This window comes from Pagrus major, chromosome 8, assembly GCF_040436345.1.
Source record: "Pagrus major chromosome 8, Pma_NU_1.0".
In the NCBI taxonomy this organism is placed as follows: domain Eukaryota; kingdom Metazoa; phylum Chordata; class Actinopteri; order Spariformes; family Sparidae; genus Pagrus; species Pagrus major.
In genome coordinates, this window is record NC_133222.1 from 437,501 (window position 1) to 460,338 (window position 22,838).

Genomic DNA, 22,838 nt, shown 5'->3' on the forward strand with positions numbered 1-22,838 from the left:
AATTCAAAATGGCTGACTTCCTGTGGGGTGTTTGGTATGGCTCCTTTTAGCTGCTTTACAAAGACAGAAATTGAGTTGGACTTCAAACTGTAGAAAAATGTTTGTCATTATAGATCAACACTTAAAGAAACACATAATAATGATAATAATAATAATAATAATGCATTTTATTTAAAGGCACCTTTCAAAGCACTCAAGGACACCTTACAAGACACGCATAACACAACAGTGCATCAAACAATATAAACAGACCAAAGTATTACATCTAATAAATACAGTTAAAGTCCAACTTTATCGCGCTGTTCATGAATAATTTAATTCCATGTTCATGATGCAAATTCAATTATTCATGATTTGACTTTTTCTCAGAAACTAGTTCAGTGCTCAAAAAATCAGTCAGCCAGTCAGTAACTTGTACAAAATGCAGCTGCCAGGTTCAGAAACTGAACACTCATTTTAAAGTCTCTGATTTTCTTTTGCAGTTGAAGTTTAAGCAGCCTTCTGTTGGATAAACTTCCTGGGTTATAAAGAGGATCAACATGACCCCTGCTTGTTACACCAATCATTTATTTCAGCGTCTGTGTTAATTCTGCTGATATTATTTTATTGTCTCTAACACAAACCAACCAGTTCTTCTCCAGATGTCTTCATGTCTTCATCTCGTTTCTTTAGGGAGTGACGGTTGTCCCGAGGCCCCACCCTCTGGACCGCAGCCCAACCTGGACAGGTATCGGTCTGGTCAACGTCCCAGAGGGGGCGTTCCTCGAGTTCACTGTGGACAACATCCCCCACTCTATGGAGTATGACATCCTCATCCGCTACGAGCCTCAGGTAGGACGCTGTCGGCAGGTGTAGCTCTGCCCAGCAGCCATCACGCTCACAATATCGAATTAAAATCAGACGAAAGCCTTTAAGTGTTAGATAAAACATAATTCATTCCAGTAGAAACTAGAGATCAGTCCTCTCTGATTCACATCAATATGAACAATATGACCAATGTTTAGCCACCATCCAAAGTTTACCTCTCTGATTGTAGAAAGAAATTATGTCATTGTTCAATTATTTTCTCTAAAAGTAGATTATATCATGTCATAAAATAATTCTACAACCAGTTATCACAGCTGGACGAAACCATAGTCTCTTCTGTTGTGACAGTTTAACACAACTTCTGCTAAACAGACACAAAGCTGGAGATCTGACAGAGACATAAGTAAAAAGATAATAGAGCAGAAGTTATACTTCTAAAAAGTTCAAGAAAAAGAATAATACATACATGAAACCACACGTTTGTTCATGCAGCTGCCTGACCAATGGGAGGAGGTTCTGATGACAGTGATGAGGCCCGGACCAATCAGAGCAGACAGTCGCTGTGTCAACACTGTGCCGGATGATGACAACCAGATGATCTCACTTCACCCTGGCTCACGGTAACATTCAGCAGATTCTGATATTTTTCTGGTTGTTAGGTGAAGATGAAAGTCTTTATGGTTCAAGTCTGACGCATGTTAGTAAGACAGAGGAGCTCATTATTGATAACTTCATTGATACAATGAAATCACAGATACTGTGCAAATATGCAGTGGTGCTGAAATGTATCGTCAGTGCTTTTTAGTGTTGAGTGTGCGGATGGCTGTTGGGAAGAAGCTTTCTCTGTATCTGTTGGTGGGTTAGGGTGTTTTGATGGATCTTAAACGTCTGCCAGAGGGCAAAAGTTCAAGAAGATGGTGACCGGGGTGTGTGGAGCCGCTGATGATTGTTTTAGTTCTGCTGAGGTAGCGGGAGGGGGCAATGTCTTTCAGAGAGGGCAGAGGGCAGCCAGTGATCCCTTCTGCTGTTTTGACGACCCTCTGCAGAGCTTTTGTGTCTGCAGCAGAGCAGCCTTCGTACCACACTGTGATGCAGTACGTCAGCAGACTCTCGACGGTCGCCCGATAGAAGGACACCATTAGCTTCCTCTCTGTCATTCCTCCTGAGTACTCTGAGGAAGTAGAGTCTCTGTTGTGCTCTCTTGATGGTGGCTGAGGTGTTGGCAGACCAGGAGAGGTCCTCGGAGATGAGGACTCCCAGGAATTTAAAGGACTCTACCCTCTCCGCGCTGACCCCATTTATGCAGAGCGGGGCCGGGACGACGACGCGTTTCCTCCTGAAGTCTGTGATGATCTCTTTGGTTTTTGTGGTGTTCAGTGAGAGGTTGTTCACTGAACACCACGCTGCCAGGCGCTTTATCTCATCCCTGTACGCTGTTTCGTCTCCTCCTGAGATGAGCCCCATGACTGTTGCGTCATCAGCAAATTGATGAAGATGTTTGAGGGATGGGATGGTGTGCAGTCGTGGGTGTACAGGGAGTAGAGCATTGGGCTCAGCACGCAGCCTTGAGGCGCGCCGGTGCTTAGGGTGATAGAGGAGGAGATGTGGGGGCCAAGTCTGACACACCAAGGTCGATTAGTGAGAAAGTCCTTGACCCAGGCACAGATGGAGGAGGAGAGGCCCAAGTCCAGAAGTTTATGGATTAAGACGTCCGGGATGATCGTGTTAAATGCTGAGCTGAAGTCTATGAAGAGCATCCTCACGTAGCTGTCTGGATGTTCCAGGTGGGTCAGTGCTGTGTGGGTTGCGATGGCGATTGCATCCTCCGTGGACCTGTTTGAGATTAGAAGAGATAACACTTTGATTGAATTACTGCATTGTGTCCTCCTGGAGTCTGTGTTAGGGTTAGGGTTGTTGTGGTAGTTTGTCAGCTGGCTGACTGTGAATCTTTAATTTTTGTCTGGAAAAATCATTTTTCTTCTAATGTGAGACACCTAATGTGAGTTTTTGTTGTTTCCTGTCTGTCCCCTCAGGTACATGGTCCTTCCCAGACCGGTTTGTTTTGAATCTGGTCTGAACTACACGGTCCGCCTCAGTCTGCCGCTCTACTCGCCCCTCAGTGATGTCCAGTCTCCGTACACACTCATCGACTCGGTGAGGAAACTCTTATCTTCGGATACTGAGAATAGAAATACAACTGACTTACAACTTAGTTACATTATTGATTAATCTGCAGATTGTTGCTCGTTTAGTTGATTAATCATTTGATCTATAAAATGTCAGAAAATAAATGTTCAATATCATATTGCCCACAGCCTGCATCTTTAAACCCCAAAACTCACAGATACTCAGTTTACTGTGATACTATCCAGAGAAAAACAGAAAATAAGTGAAGAGCCTAACCCAAAGAATGATTTGAGTTGTTGCTTGAAAAATTACTGAAATGATTAATCAATTATCAAAGTTGCTGATAAATTTTCGGCCCATTGATGAATCCTCGCAGAGCTCATACGCCCGAGGTATGGGAGTGACGATAATAACTTCCACAGTAAATGTCATTAGATACAGACCAGGACCCGATGCCTTTAATAATCTGCTGTGTGTGCTGGGCAGAGATCAGGGAGTGACGATAGGAATCTTGATCATGGGACCTTCATGTGACATTTACATGTGAAAGAGGTTTAAAAGTCTGGAAAAAACTTCTCCCTGTGAAATCACATGTAGAGAGTGCTTTCAGTCAGTTTGGTGGTCTTCTTCATCTGCAGATTGTGTTGATGCCGCACTGTAAGAATCTGGAGATCTTCACGGCCTCAGAGGGAGGAGACTCCAGCGGAAACAGCGGTTGGGACACTTTTCAGCGTTATCGTTGTTTGGAGAACAGTCAGAGCGTCATCAAGTCGCAGATGACCGACATCTGCAGAAACTTTATCTTCAGCATCTCTGCCATGTTGCACCAGGGAGCTAAAGGTACATCTGTCCACCTTAAATCTGACTCTTCCTTGCTAATCTCACACCATCTGTCCAAGGTTTGTTCTAACCAACAGAACCTCGTATTATTTTCTTGTGACTAATGTTTGCTGTCTGGGTTAGACCCCCTCAGACCTCGTCACTCCCCAAGGGAAGCACACAGGTCAGCGCAGCAGCGATGTGGGCGAAGTGTCTTGAAAAACATGTTCACCTATAAAACTTTGAGTCCTGAAGATTGTAGTGATTTAGTGATTGTATATGAGACTGTCTGGTGGAGGATAGTGTTCTTGTAACTTTTATGTAAGAGAATAGTTGAACCTGTAACTGATGTTTTTAGCAGGCAGTGAGTACAACATTAACATATCATCACCTTTAAAGTTGATGTGTTTACTTGTTATCAAACTGTTTTTTATTTCCACTTCCAGCAGTTTCCCAGATACAACAAGACCACGCAGAGTCGTGTGTCTGTCACCTGATGAAACTCAGTCCATACTTCTCTCTCTTTTAGCCTTGTGTTTGGTCTCCAGCTGCTCCTGAGGGAAATATCTGTCTCTTTAGCTGCTACTACGTTCACCAGCTCATCTCTAACTGTTTCTGTCTTCTGCAGGCAGTGAACAGATTCAATGTTCAGTGGTTCGTTCAAAAGATTCATGAGAATTTGCCTAATTGCGTCATTGCCTTCATCAATTGGTATTGAATTTATAATCGTCTCTGAGGTGTGAACAAAATTGTAGGATGAGGATTTGATGATAGTTCACGGAGACCTGGGCGATAAAATGATAGTAATGTGTCCCGTTTATAGAATAGCTTTCATTGATAATGGAGCGTCATGTAACAGGTGTGTTGTTGCACCATAGACATGTGACACTACAACAACAACTGAGACAGGTGGAGCAGTGCAGTCAGTGATGAAATGGTTAATAATAAATAATAATATAAAATATACTTCTTACACAACTGAATAACTGAGGTATAAAGTGGCATACAATACTGGAGTAAAAGTACAAATACTTCAAAATCTTAAGTACAATACTTGAGTAATTGAACTTAGTTACTTGTAGAGTTGTAGAGCAGTTTTTTGATGTCTGACTGTGTGCTGACAGGTTTTCACTCCAACACAGTCTGCAGGCAGGATGTGAGTGTAAATAGTATTTGTGTCTGAACATGTGTTTGTGTTTTATTTCTCTGTATGTACTGTATGCAAAGTGCATTTTTTTATTAAAATGTACTTCCTATTTCTTTCCTGCTGTTATTTATCTCTGAGTGATGTCACTCATCGATGTTTCCACCACGCTACTCAACGACCTCCTGAACGAGACGCGACTGGTTTCTTCTTCACATTCCTCAAACAACCTTCCTGCTCATAAATCTGTTGTCGCACTCTCTCAGACAGGATCTGTGGAGGACAGCTCGTTTTCTCATCCTGTTGAAGCTTGTTGGCTGTCTAACTCGTCTCCTCTGTTGAACTCCATTTCCCAGAATGCCAGTGTGACCCTCAAGGCTCCCTCAGCACCGTGTGTGACCCCAGCGGCGGTCAGTGTCAGTGTCGCCCAAACGTTGTCGGCAGGAGCTGCGACAGATGTGCTCCGGCCACATTCCAGTTTGGACCCAACGGCTGCAGAGGTCAGAACCCTGATTGATCAGTCATCAATACATACTGATAATAATCATCAATATCAATACATACTGATAATAATCATCAATATCAATACATACTGATAATAATCATCAATACGAACTGATGATATTATGACGTTATATATTTTCAGTGTAAACTGTTTATGTTTTGTGTGTTTTCAGCGTGTGCGTGCGACCCTCAGGGTTCACACAGTTCATTCTGCGATCAGCTGACCGGTCAGTGTGTGTGCGTACCTGGAGCGTATGGTCGGCAGTGTGACCGCTGTCTGCCGGGTCACTGGGGCTTCCCTACCTGCCGACCCTGCACCTGTAACGGACACGCTGACGAGTGCGACCCCAACACTGGACGATGCATTAACTGCCGGGACCACAGCACCGGACACACCTGTGACAGGTGAGTTACACCTGTGACATAAGTCTGATGACTAGTTATATGGGGCCAAGGACTAGTTATAGAGGTATAAGGACTAGTTATAGACTAGTTTGAGGTTTTAGGACTAGTTAGAGTTTTGATGATTAGTCATAGAGGTCTGAGGACAAGTCAGAAAAGTCTGAGGACTAGTTATGGAGGTGTAATGACTTGTTATAGAGGTCTGAGGACTAGTTGCGGAGGTTTGAGAACTGGTTACAGAGGTTTGATGATTAGTTATAAAAGTCTGAGGACTAGTTATAGAGGTCTGAGGACAACTTGTCAATATGTAGGTCAACTTATCCACATCACTTCCTCTCTGTCACCTCTGTTCAGGTGTCTGGAGGGTTACTATGGTGACCCAGTGCTTGGGTCAGGTGACCACTGTCGTCCCTGTATGTGTCCTGACGGCCCCAGCAGCCTGCGGCAGTTCGCAGGGAGTTGTTACCGTGGCGACGACTCCCAGCAAGCCATCTGTGTCTGCAACGCTGGATACAAAGGTACAAACTTTATTAACACTGAGCTGGATACAGAGGTGAAACTTTATTAACACTGAGCGGGATACAGAGGTGAAACTTTATTAACACTGAGCTGGATACAGAGGTGAAACTTTATTAACACTGAGCTGGATACAGAGGTGAAACTTTATTAACACTGAGCTGGATACAGAGGTGAAACTTTATTAACACTGAGCTGGATACAAAGGTACAAACTTTATTAACACTGAGCTGGATACAGAGGTGAAACTTTATTAACACTGAGCTGGATACAGAGGTGAAACTTTATTAACACTGAGCTGGATACAGAGGTGAAACTTTATTAACACTGAGCTGGATACAGAGGTGAAACTTTATTAACACTGAGCTGGATACAGAGGTGAAACTTTATTAACACTGAGTTGGATACAGAGGTGAAACTTTATTAAAAGTGAGCTGGATACAGAGGTGAAACTTTATTAACACTGAGCTGGATACAGAGGTGAAACTTTATTAAAAGTGAGCTGGATACAGAGGTGAAACTTTATTAACACTGAGCTGGATACAGAGGTGAAACTTTATTAACACTGAGCTGGATACAGAGGTGAAACTTTATTAACACTGAGCTGGATACAGAGGTGAAACTTTATTAACACTGAGCTGGATACAAAGGTACAAACTTTATTAACACTGAGCTGGATACAGAGGTGAAACTTTATTAACACTGAGCTGGATACAGAGGTGAAACTTTATTAACACTGAGCTGGATACAGAGGTGAAACTTTATTAACACTGAGCTGGATACAGAGGTGAAACTTTATTAACACTGAGCTGGATACAGAGGTGAAACTTTATTAACACTGAGCTGGATACAGAGGTGAAACTTTATTAACACTGAGCTGGATACAGAGGTGAAACTTTATTAAAAGTGAGCTGCAAACACAGTTTTACTATTTTGATATTTTTGAACTTTTTTCGTCAAGCTGTTTTATTTCCTGATGTTGTTCAGAAAGGAGACACAAGCGAACAGCTGTGACAGTAAAACTCAGTAGAAGCACAGACAGGTCAGCCTGAGGCTTTGGTTCTCAGCAGGAAGTGTTCTGGGTGATATGAACTGCAGTGTTTTTTAGTTTTGGTGAGTCAGACAGAAGCTGCCCTGCGGAGACAAACAGGGGTTTCAATTTAAAGAGACTTTGTGATTTAGTTTGATGTAAACAGAAGCTGAGAGCAGGAATGTGATGCAGCTCTGTTATTAAATCAGGAAATAAATTGTTCAGGCTGGATTCAGCTGCTGACAGATGCATGAATCACCAGCTTTCTCCCTTTCTTTACACTCCAAATCTCCAACAGTCTGTACACAAAATATTCAAAAAAATTTTCCTACACCTTTCTATATGAAACTACAGCATGACAGCATCGGCTTGTGATGATCAGTCAGATCTAACTTCTTAAGAACGACATTTCAAAGCTACAGTAATAACAGAATAGGCTACTTTTTGTGAATAAGACTGTATTGTAATCGCTTACTACAACTGCTGGTTTCAACATGGTAAATGAATTAAAATATCTTAAAATGTTTACTGTTTGCTTGTGATGTTGGGAGTTGTAGTTAAAGCACTGAAAGCAGTTGAGGTATTGGTATTAGTATTTGGATGTCAAGTCGAAGGGTAAAGCTTAGTTTAAGTGTAGTTGATGTGTGAAGACTGAAAGTAGCTGAAGCAGTTACTGGTTGAAGGATAGTGATAAAACAGTGAAATTTCCAGTTGAAGTGTCAGAGCTGGAGAGATTGGAGTGTGGATTGTAATAGGTTGTAGTTCATTTTGTACATAAGCAACGACGTTAGTCAGGAAGTTGGTTAAAGTGTAAGATGAAAGTAGTTGAAGTGTAATCACTGAAAACTTTTATTGGGAATCAGTTGATTCTGGTGCCCCCTGTGGCCTCCTGTCCTGATCTTGATCTGGCTGCCTGCTAATTTATTTTGAAACAGAGAAAGATGCAATGTATTCTTAATACTATTAAAAATATATACATAATGATGAGTTAATACATAAAATGCAACACTTAAACAGTAGCAATATGTATTGGTGATAGACACGTCATCGATAGATATAAGAAAATAGTTGCCTGTAAGACTGTTAACTAACATTAACGCTAGTAATGTACAGTGGTTTATGAGTTTCAGCTTCCTGGTGAATGCACCGACCTCTTCGGCCTCTGTCCCGGTCTTCTGTTGCTCCTCTCAGGAATGCTCATCCTCCAGAGCTGCTCTTCACTGCAAGAATGTCTGGGCTCCTTAGTGTGTGGCTTGATATAGTTGAATGCAACATAAAGAGGTTAAATTCAACCATTTTTGCCTGATCTTTAAAAATGATCAATATAGTACAAGTATTTAAGAATGATCCAAAATTATTGATATCGACCTCTATTAAACTTAACTATCGTGGTAGACTTTTCAGCCATATCGCCCAGGCCTGGTCTTTGTAAGATTAATAACTATATATAACTGTATTTTATATATGATGACGGTGAAACTTTGTTTGAATGCCGTTCATACAGGTTACATGTGATCCCACAGCTTGCAGAATTAGTTGTTGAGACACTTGTTGTGGTAAAGTAAAAGTTACCAACATTCCTCAGTATTGCTATGTCTTGTGAGTAGGGATGTCCGATCCCAATTGCGTGATCGGGATCGGGGCCGATATGGGCATTTTTTCAGTGATTGGGATCGGCAATTTTGAACATGGACCCAAGCCCGATTATTTTTATGTCAGCTATCGTCAACGGAGCACAATTTGTGGCAGAATGCGGTCGTGCTCGTAACGTTAGTCTGGAGAACCTGTGGATAAAATGTCTGCAGTGTGGAAATATTTCAAATTAGAAAGCGAAAGCAGTCCAACGGCAACACGTAACATCTGCAATACGACCGTTTCGCGAGCTGGTAACAAAAGAGCTGCATTTAATACTACAAATTTGATACGGCACATAAACAAAAACATGAGTTCACTCAAGCAATACAGGCAAAGGCACCGAAGCAACAAACACTCGTGGATACTTTCAAAAGGAAAGAGAAATATCCTCGAGTCAGCGACATGGCCACAAATATTACAGAGAAGGTCATTGAATTCATCGCTCTGGATAACCAGCCCACCTCTGTGGTCGAGGATCAGGGTTTAGTTACTGACTTTGTTTACTTGTTGTTTTTGTTAAAAAAAACAACAAAAAAAAACTAATGAAAACCAATGTTGCAATAGGATATGCAGAATAAGAAAGAGCCATATGAAAGTATTTACTTTGTTTCAACAAAATAAAAAAAGCTATTAAGAACAGCTTGGATGCAGGTGATTTTTTTCTTAATGCAGCTGTATTATCTAAGAAAATATTAGTTAGGGCTCAGTATCGGATCGGGACTTGGTATCGGCAGATACTACATATTAAATGACTCAGATCGGGATCGGGGTAAAAAAAACCTGATCGGGACATCCCTACTTGTGAGTCATCCAACCGAATATGTCTGAATCTGACTCTGATGACAGACATTAAGAATAACTAATAAAAACACAAAAACATACGATTTTTATCTCTGATGGTCTGTTTTGTCATGTGTAACTCTAAAAGCTGCTGAAGTATAAAGATAAGTAAAGACGTAAATGATTAAAGCAGTGAAAACATCAGTAGAAATAGCAGTGATCGTTAAAGCATTAGTTTGTGTTTAAGTGACATCAGCTGGAACTCTCCAGCTGAGTGTAGTAGAAAAAAGTAGTGAAAATGTCAGTAATGTGAGGATGTTGGCCGTTAATATTTCTGATGAATGACACTCACGTATTAACTGTTTTAGTAAAACTTCTGTAAAACCGTCAGCTGATGTCTGTATTGTTGTCTCCCCTCTGCAGGTGCTCGCTGTGACGAGTGCTCACCTGGTTACTATGGAAACCCCGGGGAAGTGGGTGGGACATGTCAGCCCTGTCAGTGCAATAACAACATCGACATGTTGGACCCGGAGTCCTGTGACAGCCGAACCGGCGAATGTCTGCGCTGCCTTTATCACAGCGAGGGTGCCACCTGCCAGAGCTGCAAGCTGGGTTATTACGGCAACGCCATGCTGCAGGACTGCAGGAGTGAGTACACCGGGTTACCTTGGCAGCCACCCAGCTCCATTACTGGAACCAGTGGAGATGAGTAGAGACCAGTAGAGACCAGCAGGGATCCGTAGAGACCAGCAGGGATCCGTAGAGATCAGCAGGGATCTGTAGAGACCATTAGAGACCAGCAGGTATCCGTAGAGACCATTAGAGACCAGCAGGGATTGTTCGAGACCAGCAGGGATCTGTTGAGACCATTAGAGACCAGCAGGGATCCATTGAGACCATTGGAGACCAGCAGGGATCTGTAGAGACCAGCAGGGATCCGTAGAGACCAGCAAGGATCATTAGAGACCAACAGGAATCTGTAGAAACCATTAGAGACCAGCAGGGATCATTAGAGACCAGTAGAGACCAGCAGGGATCCATAGACACCAGCTTGGACCAGTAGAGACCAGCGGGGATCCGTAGACTGAAGTAGTCTGAAATCTGCAGTAAAGTCTTGATTGATCTGAATCGTGATAATCTAAATTCTAGATAGACCTCTTAAATAAAATCTTGATAAATCTTAATGGAGACTGATTCTCGTCTACAGAGTGTGTTTGTAACCAGCTGGGCAGCGATCCCTCCAGCTGTCCATCATCTGGCGACTGTCACTGCAACCGCAGCAGTGGTCAGTGTCACTGCCTCCCCAACACGGTTGGTCAACACTGCGACCGCTGTGCGCCCGACACCTGGAACATGGCGAGCGGTGGCGGCTGTCAGACCTGTGAATGCGACCCCAAACACTCGTATGGGACGTCCTGCAATGAGGTGAGGATAGCTGAAAGGAAGAGAAGAAAATGATCTGAAACAAGCCATCTCAGATCTTTTTTCTGTTTTCTGCTTCAATGAAGTTGTTTTTTAAATTCCTGAAAGATAAAATTTCCTTAAAGTCATTTAGCTCATTGATTGAATGTTCTCCAGATTTTAGCGTAGTTAAAAAATGTAGTTTTTGTGAAGGAATTTTAAATATTTTTTGCAGCTCAACAAATAATAAAATAAAACTGTGAAACTTGTTGAGTTTTCCAGCTACTGGCTTAGTATTTTGATCATTTCTCTACTGGACCTCTGAATGTACACAGATCAGTGGTCAGTGTTCCTGTCAGCCCGGTTTCGGAGGAAGAACATGCAGCGAGTGTCGAGAGTTGTTCTGGGGAGACCCAGAGGTCAAATGTCACGGTATGTTTCTGCTTCTATGTTCACTTCACTAAATCAGAAAACGGGTTAAAGATCGTCAGTCAAGCAACAGGGTGTCTAAACAGTTTTATGCAAACGAGTGTCTGATTTTTTTCACTCTGGAGGATGAAATGTAGTCATTGTGAAAGGAAGGACAAACATAAGCAGAACCTTCTTGAGCAACGCTCAAGTATCTAAAACTGCAGTTCCTCTATTGGCCACTTGAGGCTCCAACAGTAAGTCAATCCTCGTAAAAGCCCATGTTATAATGTCCAACTTTACAGCAGAAATAAACCTGTTTACAGCCTGGAACAGAAAACAGTTTGGGTGTCTGTACTAAGAGGGGTGAATGTTATAGAACTGAATAGTTTAAATTATATTAAGGCTGAAAGTTATGGATAGTTAGGGGCATGGCTGCTTTGAGTGGCAGCCAGCTGTGAGCTGTCTAGTCAGTAACCAGCTCCACCCAAGATGGGCGGGGTCAGGAACCGCTTCACTGAGCATCACATACGACTCCATAGGTGACGTCAGAGAGACTATGTCCAGGTTTTACAAAGACTGTGGACAGAGCAGAAAATACTGCTGAGTCTGAGTTAAAACACACAACCGAACTGTCTGAAGCTTCATGAATTAACAAAGTCGGTCTGCCGTTGCATCGTGGGAACATTCCTGCTCCCAGCATCCTCAGCTGTGATCTGCTGCGACTGATATTGAGTCCAGATGTTCCTGAGATGAGACGAGACGAGACGAGAGATCTGTCTGAGATCCACAATGAGCCACAAAGAGCCTTTGTTAGTGTGAAGCAGAGCTGAAGGTCAAGGGGGGGATAGAGAAGGAGGGAGTGAGGGGGGGGGGGGGGGGGGATAGAGGGAGGGAGGGGGAGAGAGAGAGAGAGAGAGAGAGAGAGAGAGGGGGGATAGAGGGAGGGGGAGAGAGAGAGAGAGAGAGAGAAGAGAGAGAGAGGGAGAGGGGGGGAGAGGGGGATAGAGGGAGGGAGAGAGGGGGGGGGAGAGAGAGAGAGGGGGAGTGAGAGGAGGGAGAGAGGGGGGGAGAGAGAGAGGGGGGGGAGTGAGAGGAGGGAGAGAGGGGGAGAGAGGGGGGGAGAGAGAGAGGGGGGGGAGTGAGAGGAGGGAGAGAGGGGGGGGAGGGAGGGATAGAGGGAGGGAGGGGGAGAGAGAGAGAGAGGGAGAGGGGGGGAGAGGGGGAGAGAGGGAGGGAGAGGGGGGAGAGAGAGGGGGAGAGAGAGAGAGGGAGAGGGGGATAGAGGGAGGGAGAGAGGGGGGGAGAGAGAGAGAGGGGGAGTGAGAGGAGGGAGAGAGGGGGGAGAGAGAGAGGGGGGGAGTGAGAGGAGGGAGAGAGGGGGAGAGAGAGAGGGAGAGGGGGATAGAGGGAGGGAGAGAGAGGGGGAGTGAGAGGAGGGAGAGAGGGGGGGAGAGAGAGAGGGGGGGGAGAGAGGGGGGAGGGATAGAGAGGGAGTGAGGGGGGAGAGAGGGGGGAGGGATAGAGAGGGAGTGAGGGGGGAGAGAGAGGGAGTGAGGGGGGAGAGAGAGAGGGGGAGAGGGAGGGAGTGAGAGGGGGGGAGGGGGGGATAGAGGGAGGGAGGGAGAGAGAGAGAGAGAGAGAGAGAGAGAGAGGGGGGATAGAGAGGGGGAGAGAGAGGGGGGAGAGAGAGGGGGGATAGAGGGGGAGAGAGAGAGGGAGGGAGAGAGAGGGGGGATAGAGGGGGGATAGAGGGGGGGAGAGAGAGGGAGAGAGAGGGAGAGAGGGAGTGAGAGGAGGGAGAGGAGGGAGAGAGGGGGAGAGAGAGAGAGGGGGGGAGGGAGAGGGGGGAGGGATAGAGAGGGAGTGAGGGGGGAGAGAGGGGGAGAGAGAGAGAGAGAGAGAGAGAGGGGGGGATAGAGGGGGGGAGAGAGGGAGAGAGAGAGAGAGGGGGGGAGAGAGAGAGGGGGGGGAGAGAGGGGGGAGGGATAGAGAGGGAGTGAGGGGGGAGAGAGAGAGAGAGAGAGAGAGAGAGGGGGGATAGAGGGGGGGAGAGAGGGGGAGAGAGAGAGGGGGGATAGAGAGGGGGGAGGGATAGAGAGGGAGTGAGGGGGGAGAGAGAGGGATAGAGAGGGAGGGAGTGAGAGGGGGAGAGGGAGGGAGTGAGAGGGGGGGAGGGGGGGATAGAGGGAGGGGGAGAGAGAGAGAGAGAGAGAGAGAGGGAGGGAGTGAGAGGGGGGATAGAGGGGGGGGAGGGATAGAGAGGGAGTGAGGGGGGAGAGAGAGGGGGAGAGGGGGGATAGAGAAGGGGAGAGAGGGGGGGGGAGGAAGAAAGAAAGAGACAGAAACTGGTTTAGGTTTGTTGTTTCTTCTGAGCTTCAGCTGTGTTTAATACAAACCAGATGTGAACACACACACACACACACACACACACACACACACACACAGCGGATGTTTTGTTGCACAGGAAGTCAGACAGTTTGTCTCCAACTCTTCCTGTAAAATGTTTTGACTGTAAACATTTTCATGTAAACACTCAGAGTGTGTGTGTGTGTGTGTGTGTGTGAGCGTGTAAAGGGTGAAGCCTTTAATTAAACGTGGACACAACAACTGATCTGGTCTCATCATGTTTGTTTGACTCAGTTTGTTCATCAGATCACATTTTTAACTCTTTTAAAAATGTTTTAAATAATCGAAAATCAGTGAAACACCTTCAGAAGACAGAGAGAGACTGCATCTCATATACAGTGTTAATATATACAGTGTTAGTATATACAGTGTTAATATATACAGTGTTAGTATATACAGTGTATATACAGTGTTAGTATATACAGTGTTAGTATATACAGTGTATATACAGTGTTAATATATACAGTGTTAGTATATACAGTGTATATACAGTGTTAATATATATGTTTATATGTGTTTGTAGTGTTGCACCTGGTTAACAAAGTTCCTGATGATGTGCAGGTGTACTCCTGTAGCACTGTGATATCACAGCTGGGCGTTGTCACAGGTGTAACCTCACTGCGTTTCTTTCTCAGCATGCGACTGTGATCCTCGCGGTACCTCAGAGCCGCAGTGTAACAAAGCTAGCGGACACTGCGTCTGCATGGATGGCGTTTCTGGCCCACACTGCGATGTCTGCGCCCGCGGATTCTCCGGGACCTTTCCTGACTGCCGCCGCTGCCACCAGTGCTTTGCTGAGTGGGACCATGTCATTGGTCAACTGACCAATCAGACTCACCGCCTTGTCAACAAGGTCAATGCCATCAAAGCCAGCGGGGTCAATGGACCATACAGGAAGACCATTGACAGCATGGAGAGGAGCGTCACCGACATCCGGGCCATCCTGAACCAGAACCCGGCCTCGCAACCGCTGACCGAGATCCAGGAACTGCTGCAACAGGCCAGGTCAGAATAACTTTAATCTGGAGACGAAATGTGCTGCAACAGACCAGGCTAGATGAACTTTAATCTAGAGTCTAAACCCTCTGCAACAGACCAGGTTAGATTAACTTTAATCTAGAGTCTAAACCCTCTGCAACAGACCAGGTTAGATGAACTTTAATCTAGAGTCTAAACCCTCTGCAACAGACCAGGTTAGATGAACTTTAATCTAGTGTCTAAACCCTCTGCAACAGACCAGGTTAGATTAACTTTAATCTAGAGTCTAAAACCTCTGCAACAGACCGGTTTAGATGAACTTTAATCTAGAGTCTAAAACCTCTGCAACAGACCAGGCTAGATGAACTTTAAGATGGAGTCTAAACCCTCTGCAACAGACCAGGTTAGATGAACTTTAATCTAGAGTCTAAAACCTCTGCAACAGACCAGGTTAGATGAACTTTAATCTAGAGTCTAAACCCTCTGCAAAAGACCAGGTTAGATTAACTTTAATCTAGAGTCTAAACCCTCTGCAACAGACCAGGTTAGATGAACTTTAATCTAGAGTCTAAACCCTCTGCAACAGACCGGTTTAGATGAACTTTAATCTAGAGTCTAAAACCTCTGCAACAGACCAGGTTAGATGAACTTTAATCTAGAGTCTAAAACCTCTGCAACAGACCAGGTTAGATGAACTTTAAGATGGAGTCTAAACCCTCTGCAACAGACCAGGTTAGATTAACTTTAATCTAGAGTCTAAAACCTCTGCAACAGACCGGTTTAGATGAACTTTAATCTAGAGTCTAAAACCTCTGCAACAGACCAGGTTCGATGAACTTTAATCTAGAGTCTAAACCCTCTGCAACAGACCAGGTTAGATGAACTTTAAAATGGAGTCTAAACCCTCTGCAACAGACCAGGTTAGATTAACTTTAATCTAGAGTCTAAAACCTCTGCAACAGACCAGGTTAGATGAACTTTAATCTAGAGTCTAAACCCTCTGCAAAAGACCAGGTTAGATGAACTTTAAGATGGAGTCTAAACCCTCTGCAACAGACCAGGTTAGATGAACTTTAAGATGGAGTCTAAACCCTCTGCAACAGACCAGGTTAGATGAACTTTAATCTAGAGTCTAAACCCTCTGCAACAGACCAGGTTAGATTAACTTCAGTCTAGATATAAAAACAGCTCAGATTAATGTCAACTGTGTCCTCTGACCTTTGTATGTCCTTCAGTGGCCTGATGGGGGCTCTGAGTCAGATGTTGAATCACACTGAACAGACTCTGGTCCATGTGGAGGACTTGGACTCGGCTGCTCATACTAAACTAGACTCGGTGACGTCAGATGCTCAGAAACTGGAGCGGACGGTTCAGGAGCTGCTGGATCAGGTCGAGTTTATCAAGAACTCTGACATCAGAGGTGAGGAGGGTCATAGGTCAAAGGTCAGCAGGGTTGGAAACATGCTCAGAAAGTTTCCACCCACCCCTGTGGGTGGAAACCAACAGAATATCACTTGAACTGAGGTAAGGTTTTCTTCAGTGTGCTGATTTGTACTTCCTGTCTGTTGCCAGGGGCAACGGACAGCGTCACTAAGTACTTCCTGCAGTCTCAGGCAGCTGAAGCTCGAGCGAATGCCTCCACCATCGACCCCGACAGCCCCGTGGAAACCTCTCACGTTCTGCGGCAACTGACTGAGGACAAAATGAATCAAAGCAGAGAGGAGTTCCTGAGGAGACACACTGAGCATGCTCAGAGACTGGACGACCTGGCAGGAGAGCTGCAGACTCTGGACCTATCAGAGCTCAGCCACAAGGTAGGACAATTAAAGATCTTTTCTCCATCTGTTTGTCATGTTTAGACGTTATTACATTGATTAGATATTAAAATGAACATTCAAGATCTTTTTTAGTATCCAGAACAAGATAAAACAACTGTATCTGCTGATGTCCTCTGATTGGATAATTACGAAGACTTCAGTTCTGTTGCAAGAAGAAAACTTTTATTTGTGGATTGTATTTGTCAATATTCAGAGACAATGATTATAGCCGTTTTCTGACAGATGCATAAAAAACACTTTTTTGTATGACACATTAAAAGAAAAACAAACTTAGATTCAAACAACCCTTTAGTTTTAAAGAAAATGGTGCTGGTTGGACCCCAAGGGAAAAAAAAAACTGTTTAAGCCTCCTGTTTTGTTTCCACCTGAAACAAATACACACATTTTATTACATATTGTGAAAATTAGAACATTATTTAAGTGCATATATTTAATGTTTTTTATGTAAGTTAAACTTCTGCATGTAGATATATTATTGATAAATTTGAGGAGTTTTAAACAACAAAATAATTTACAGATTAAAGCATCTTGATGATTTCATTTTATCATATCTTTACATTAAACATAATTTTCTGGTCTGTTCTGATTCTCACAGACCTGTGGCAGTCCATCTTCAGGTCAGGACTTGTGCTGGTCTTCTCCCTGTGGAGGTCTAGGCTGTGTGGACTCTGAGGGTCGGACCAGATGTGGAGGTGAAGGATGTGATGGCGTGGTGACTGCGGCCAGCAACACCTGGAAGAAGGCCCGAGACTCTGAACAGGAAATCATGAGTGCCATGGAGGAAGTGGAAAAACTCTCCAAGATGGTGAGTCTGATGGGTCCTGGTCTGTGCTGGTTCTGAGGAGTATTGGTTCTGGTACAGGTAGATGTTCTGACCTGTATTTTGCCTTCAGGTGTTTGAAGCCAAACTGAAAGCAGATGAGGCGAAGCAGAGTGCTCAGGACGTCCTGATGAAGACCAACCGAACCAAACAGAAATTGGACCAGAGCAACGAGGAGCTGAGAAGTCTCATCAGACAGATCAGAGACTTCCTCACACGTATGTCTCTCACTTCCTGTTTAACACAAATCATCATTAAATATCTTCAGGTGCCTTGACTTTTCCATTGTGGAGCACAGCTGTTAATGGGTACTTCTTAATCTTTGTTTGTCCAAAAGGTTTTCAGAGATCATACAGACAAAAGTTCATCTGATAAGACCCAAATCCTCAATACAAAACATACTCCTTATATTCACTAATATGGGGGCTGGGCACCATGGGTTGTCCAATCCTAGCTCATTCTTTTGTTTATGTATCAAATTTTGCTGACTCGGGTATTTTCCTGCACAAGGCTAAAACACATAGGACAGGTATGTTATCCTGATCTCCCACCTGTTTGCTCATTAAGAGGCTGTGAGCGAATGCGTCCTTCTGCAGCCTCGCCCGCAAAGCACGCTAAACTTTTTTGCTGCATTCATGTAGTGTCGGAAGATCCGAGTTGCCAAGTTGTTTTTCTGACATGAGGTGGTGTTCATGTGAATTATCCCATTCTGAAAGCCATTTTTAGATTTTTCGACATTACATGAATGCAACATCCCCCCTCTTTTTTTTTTCTCCACCACACACACAACTGCCGAATATATCGGCAACCGCCGGTTGATGGGCTGACAGTGGCCGGTTGGAAATTTTAAACATATCGCCCAACCCTAGTGCAGACCACTGATTTGTCTGCACTGGATTCATTCACATGTGCCATGTGTAATTCATGTGTGTGGTAGACAGAGCTAGCAGCAGAGATGAAGGTTATCAGTCCAGTTGCAGTGTAGATGTCAGGTTGTCAGGGAGTAAAGGCTGCAGCTTCTCAACATCACTGTAAAGCTCTGTGTGTTGCTTCACAACTAGTAGAAAATGTAAGGAGCCTGCATTGAGCGGATAGTACCTGAGTCAAGTCGAGCCATATCTGCAGTGGAAAAAACTAATATGTTATTGATTCCTCCAGTATTTGATAAACAGATCTTATCTGTCATAACCTTGCTCTGGGCCATGACAAAAATGGGACCCGGGCCCTGCACAAACACTCAACCAGTAGCAGGCGCCATCACATATCAAAATCTTAATTTCTCCACACAGTAGATTTTGTCAACAGGTCCAGTCTGGTCGGTGTTTGTCTGCTCTGACTGCAGACATCTCTGTGTAATGAATATTTTAAAGAGATTGCCAGAGGGAGAAAGAGTTCCCTTTTCTACTACACTGCCTCCAGCAGCCATCCTGATAACTCCTCTGAGAGAATAAACAAAATATTGTATTATGTTCTTTTTCTTAAATTAACTGTTGTGAGCTGTTTGATATAGAAATATGATGCTTCAAGGAAATCTGACTGAATGTAGCTTGTAGATAAAGAACAGTAAGGTCCCAGGACAGATCCCTGAGGTACTGAGTGGAGGATTTACAGTAACACCCTGTAAGATTGTTAATAAAAAAGGAGGCTTATTTACTTGTCACGACGTTGATTTATATCAATCAAGTGATCAGACAGGTGAGAAATGAAGCAACTGTTCTTGTTTCAGAGGACGCTGCCGACCTAGAGAGCATCGAGCTGGTAGCTAATGAGGTTCTGGCCATGCATATGCCGACCACGCCAGCTCAGCTGCAGAACTTAACGGAGGAGATCCGACAGAAGGTGGGAGAACTGGGAGGCGTGGAGACCATCCTGCATCAGAGCGCTGATGACATCCAGAGAGCCGAAAACCTTCTGGACCAGGCCCGCCAAGCCAGGTGAGACCTACCTGTTCGTCCAGGACTGTTCAGAGCACAGAGGGTTGTTTGTGGTTGTATTTTTCAGGAGAAACATTAAAAATTCTGATGGAACTTAAAGCCAAATAAGACTAGTCTTAATTTTCTTAATATTTGGTCTTTCCAAAGTCGAACATCTCACTTCACTGACAGCCTGTAATAAACTGATACTTCCTGTGTGCCTCAGTGAGGAGGCAGCAGATGTGAAGGCCTCTGCAGAGAAAGTGAAGCAAGCTCTTAAAGAAGCTCAGCGAGCTCAGACCGCCGCCAGCAGCGCCATCCAGCAGGCCACCACCGACATCCGGAACACCAACAACCTGCTGTCCTCAGTACTGAGCCTTCAGATGTTTACTTCACTGATGTCATGGCTAAATATTTACTAAACCTTAACTGACATTAGAAACATGAAGGTGACGTCATCTGTCTGTGTCGCGTTCAGGTGGAGTCAGAGACAGCAGATACAGAGTTGAAGCTAAATAACGCCACCCAGAGGCTGCAGCAGCTCGAGAAGGACATGATGCTGCTGAGAGACAAATCTCTGAACGTCACCCAGAGCACCGAACAGACCAATCAGGACGCAGTGAGCATCGAAAAAATCGCAGAGGAAGTCAAGAAGGTAAGTTTACCTGTCACCTGTTGATAAACAGTAAAGGACGCTCACACAACTGCAGATTACTGAAGTCGATTGTGTTTATAATCAATATAAATGTGTGTTAATGTGTGTGTTAGGACCTGGACTCTGAGCTGAAGGATAAGTACAGCACAGTGGAGCAGCTGATTGGGCAAAAGGCAGGGGGCGTGGCAGATGCCAAGAAGAGGGCGGAGTCACTTCAGCAGGAAGCGAAAGAGCTGCTGCTGAAGGCCAGTGACAAACTGCAGCTGCTCAAAGGTGACATCAAAGTGACATCACACCTCCAGTGTCCACATTAACAGAACAGTTAGACAGCTGATTATATTTACAGGGGGGTCCAAAAGTCTGACACCCCACTCAAAACCTCTACGATCAGCCCGTAAATAATCAAAGGGTCTTTCTCAGCATCGCATCATGTCTATAACAAAGGTTTCTAAGGGGGCAGAGCTGGAACTCTAAAACACTTTACAGAAACTGGATCAGTTTTATCAAAGTGAGCTCACCATCAGAAGATCAACACATCAAGATCACTGAAAGACAGAAAAGCCGCTTCATCACAGAGACATAATTTACTAAATGAACACCACAAGAGTCCGATCAGCAGTGGTCCTGTCAGAACAAGGCTGTCCTGTAGAGTCTCAGAGGACGAGCTGCAGTTTGTAACCCACTCCTCAGGAGGAGACAACGACAAACACTTGAGGCGGGTGAAGAAACACCAGAATTTCACAGTGGAAGATAAGAAAAGTCTATTTCTGATGAATCACAGAGAAAGATTAGTGTCAGTAACTGAAGGGTGTATGTAAGGAGACGAACAGGAGACATAATGATACCACAGTGTCTCACAGCCACAGTGGTTTAGGGTTAGATATGGTGGAGGAAGATGTTTTCAGATGTTTTTCAGATTCAGAGAAGCACCACTCCATCCTTCAGAGACATGCTCCACCCTCTGGTTTGATCTTTGTGGAGAAGGATTCATCCTGCAGCAGGATAATGAGCCCAAACACACCTCAACGCTTTCACACAACTACTGAAGACCAAAGAAAACCCACAAGTCCTGAATGTCCTGGACTGTCTTCCACAGTCACCTGACCTCGACCACAGTCAACATTTAGGAGGCACCTTAAGACTGAGAAAGACAAACAGTCTGACTTCACAAGAAGCCTTGTGGAACACTGTCACATCATACTGGGATAACATGAGTCAACAGGTTATACACTCACTTGTGGAGTCCATGCAGCTCGAGTGCATGAAGGGTACTTAGATATGCAGACATTAATGGACATTTGTCAAAGATTAAACTTTTGTCTCAAAGGGTTTGTAATAAGAAAAATATAATAACATTCTAAGCAAATGAAAACTAGAAGAACTTAGACTCAGTCAGTCAGTGTTTGGGACTGACACGTACTGTAGGGTCCAAAGTCTGTCATTCAATAAAAAAAATGATCCAGAAACTGTGAATGAAACTGACAAACATGTTGTGTTTCAGATCTGGAGAAGTCTTACGAAGACAACCAGCAAACTCTGGAGATGAAGGTGGAGCAGCTGGTGGAGCTGGAGGCCGCCGTGAAGGTGCTGCTGCAAGAGATCAGCCACAAGGTCACCATCTACAGCACCTGTCTGTTCTAGGGTCAGAAGTCACCATCTACAGCACCTGTCTGTTCTAGGGTCAACGGTCATACTCAGAGAGTCAAAGTGATCTGAATTAAAGGATTGTGACACATTTCTCTAACTTGATTCTGTGATATTAAATCTGGCGTGTTGATCTTTTCTCATCAGCCAATCAGAAGTGAAACACTACCCTGTTATCTTCATAAAAAACAAACTTCCCTCTGTGACTTCAAACAGAAGAAAAAAGACCAAAACACTAAAGATTTATTCCAAAATTAGATTCTTGTGTTTGAGTGAAACCAAAGATTTAATCTGTAAATGACAACACTTTAAAAAACATTCATGTTTATTTACATTTAATTTACAAATGTGTTGTGGGATTTTTGTAACGTGAGATGTCGGAGTATTCTTCAACACATCATAGGGTTTAAATTCAGCTGAATTACCCACAAAGATAAAAGATGTTAAAGGTGTGATGAACGTTAAAATGAATAATAGAAAACTCATGAAGTCCAAAGAAGTTGGATGCCGCTGAAGCTGATCAGACTGATGGACTTGAAAGAGATGAATATAATTGGCTGATTCATCAAATGAGAAAACCCTGTTTTTCAAGTGTACTTTTAAATCCGTTGAATGTGTTTGTGAATGTAAAATCATCCAAGTAACTCACTGTCCATTATGTGATTCTTGTGTAAAAGTTTAAAGTTATGAATATTTAAACCATGTGACTGCAATCTAACCCTTTTTTTCCATTCTCATCACCAAAAAGTGATTTTTAATAAAAACTTCCAGTCAAAGTCACGGTGCACAGGTCTTTGAACATTAATGTCTTTTATTTATCTGTTAGTTTGTATTTTATTTCAGATTCTCGCTGTTGCACAAACACCATTGGAGATGAGGAGTCAGAAACTGTTGACTGCAGAGTGTAAGAACAAATGCTATCAGATGTATCAGTATCACAAAGATGGCAACAGAGCTCAGCCATGGTCAAAGACAGAAAAAACAACTAAATGCGATGTTAAGCCCTGA

The 22,838-nt window shown here is 44.0% G+C and overlaps 1 protein-coding gene across 1 annotated transcript in view; it reads left to right on the forward strand.

Moving 5' to 3' along the window:
* lamb1a (laminin, beta 1a) overlaps positions 1-22,610 on the forward strand; it is a 45,058-nt gene extending 22,448 nt beyond the window's left edge. Inside the window, 20 exon segments of the mRNA XM_073472173.1 lie at positions 673-831; positions 1,300-1,427; positions 2,841-2,961; positions 3,573-3,774; positions 5,254-5,397; positions 5,575-5,806; positions 6,158-6,321; positions 10,188-10,412; positions 10,972-11,189; positions 11,501-11,597; positions 14,618-14,987; positions 16,196-16,380; positions 16,533-16,774; positions 17,394-17,603; positions 17,692-17,836; positions 19,345-19,552; positions 19,758-19,899; positions 20,010-20,186; positions 20,300-20,459; positions 21,688-22,610. Coding sequence (XP_073328274.1) covers positions 673-831; positions 1,300-1,427; positions 2,841-2,961; positions 3,573-3,774; positions 5,254-5,397; positions 5,575-5,806; positions 6,158-6,321; positions 10,188-10,412; positions 10,972-11,189; positions 11,501-11,597; positions 14,618-14,987; positions 16,196-16,380; positions 16,533-16,774; positions 17,394-17,603; positions 17,692-17,836; positions 19,345-19,552; positions 19,758-19,899; positions 20,010-20,186; positions 20,300-20,459; positions 21,688-21,827 — 3,669 coding nt within the window. The 3' untranslated portion in view covers positions 21,828-22,610.
* Positions 22,611-22,838: the final 228 nt, after the last annotated feature.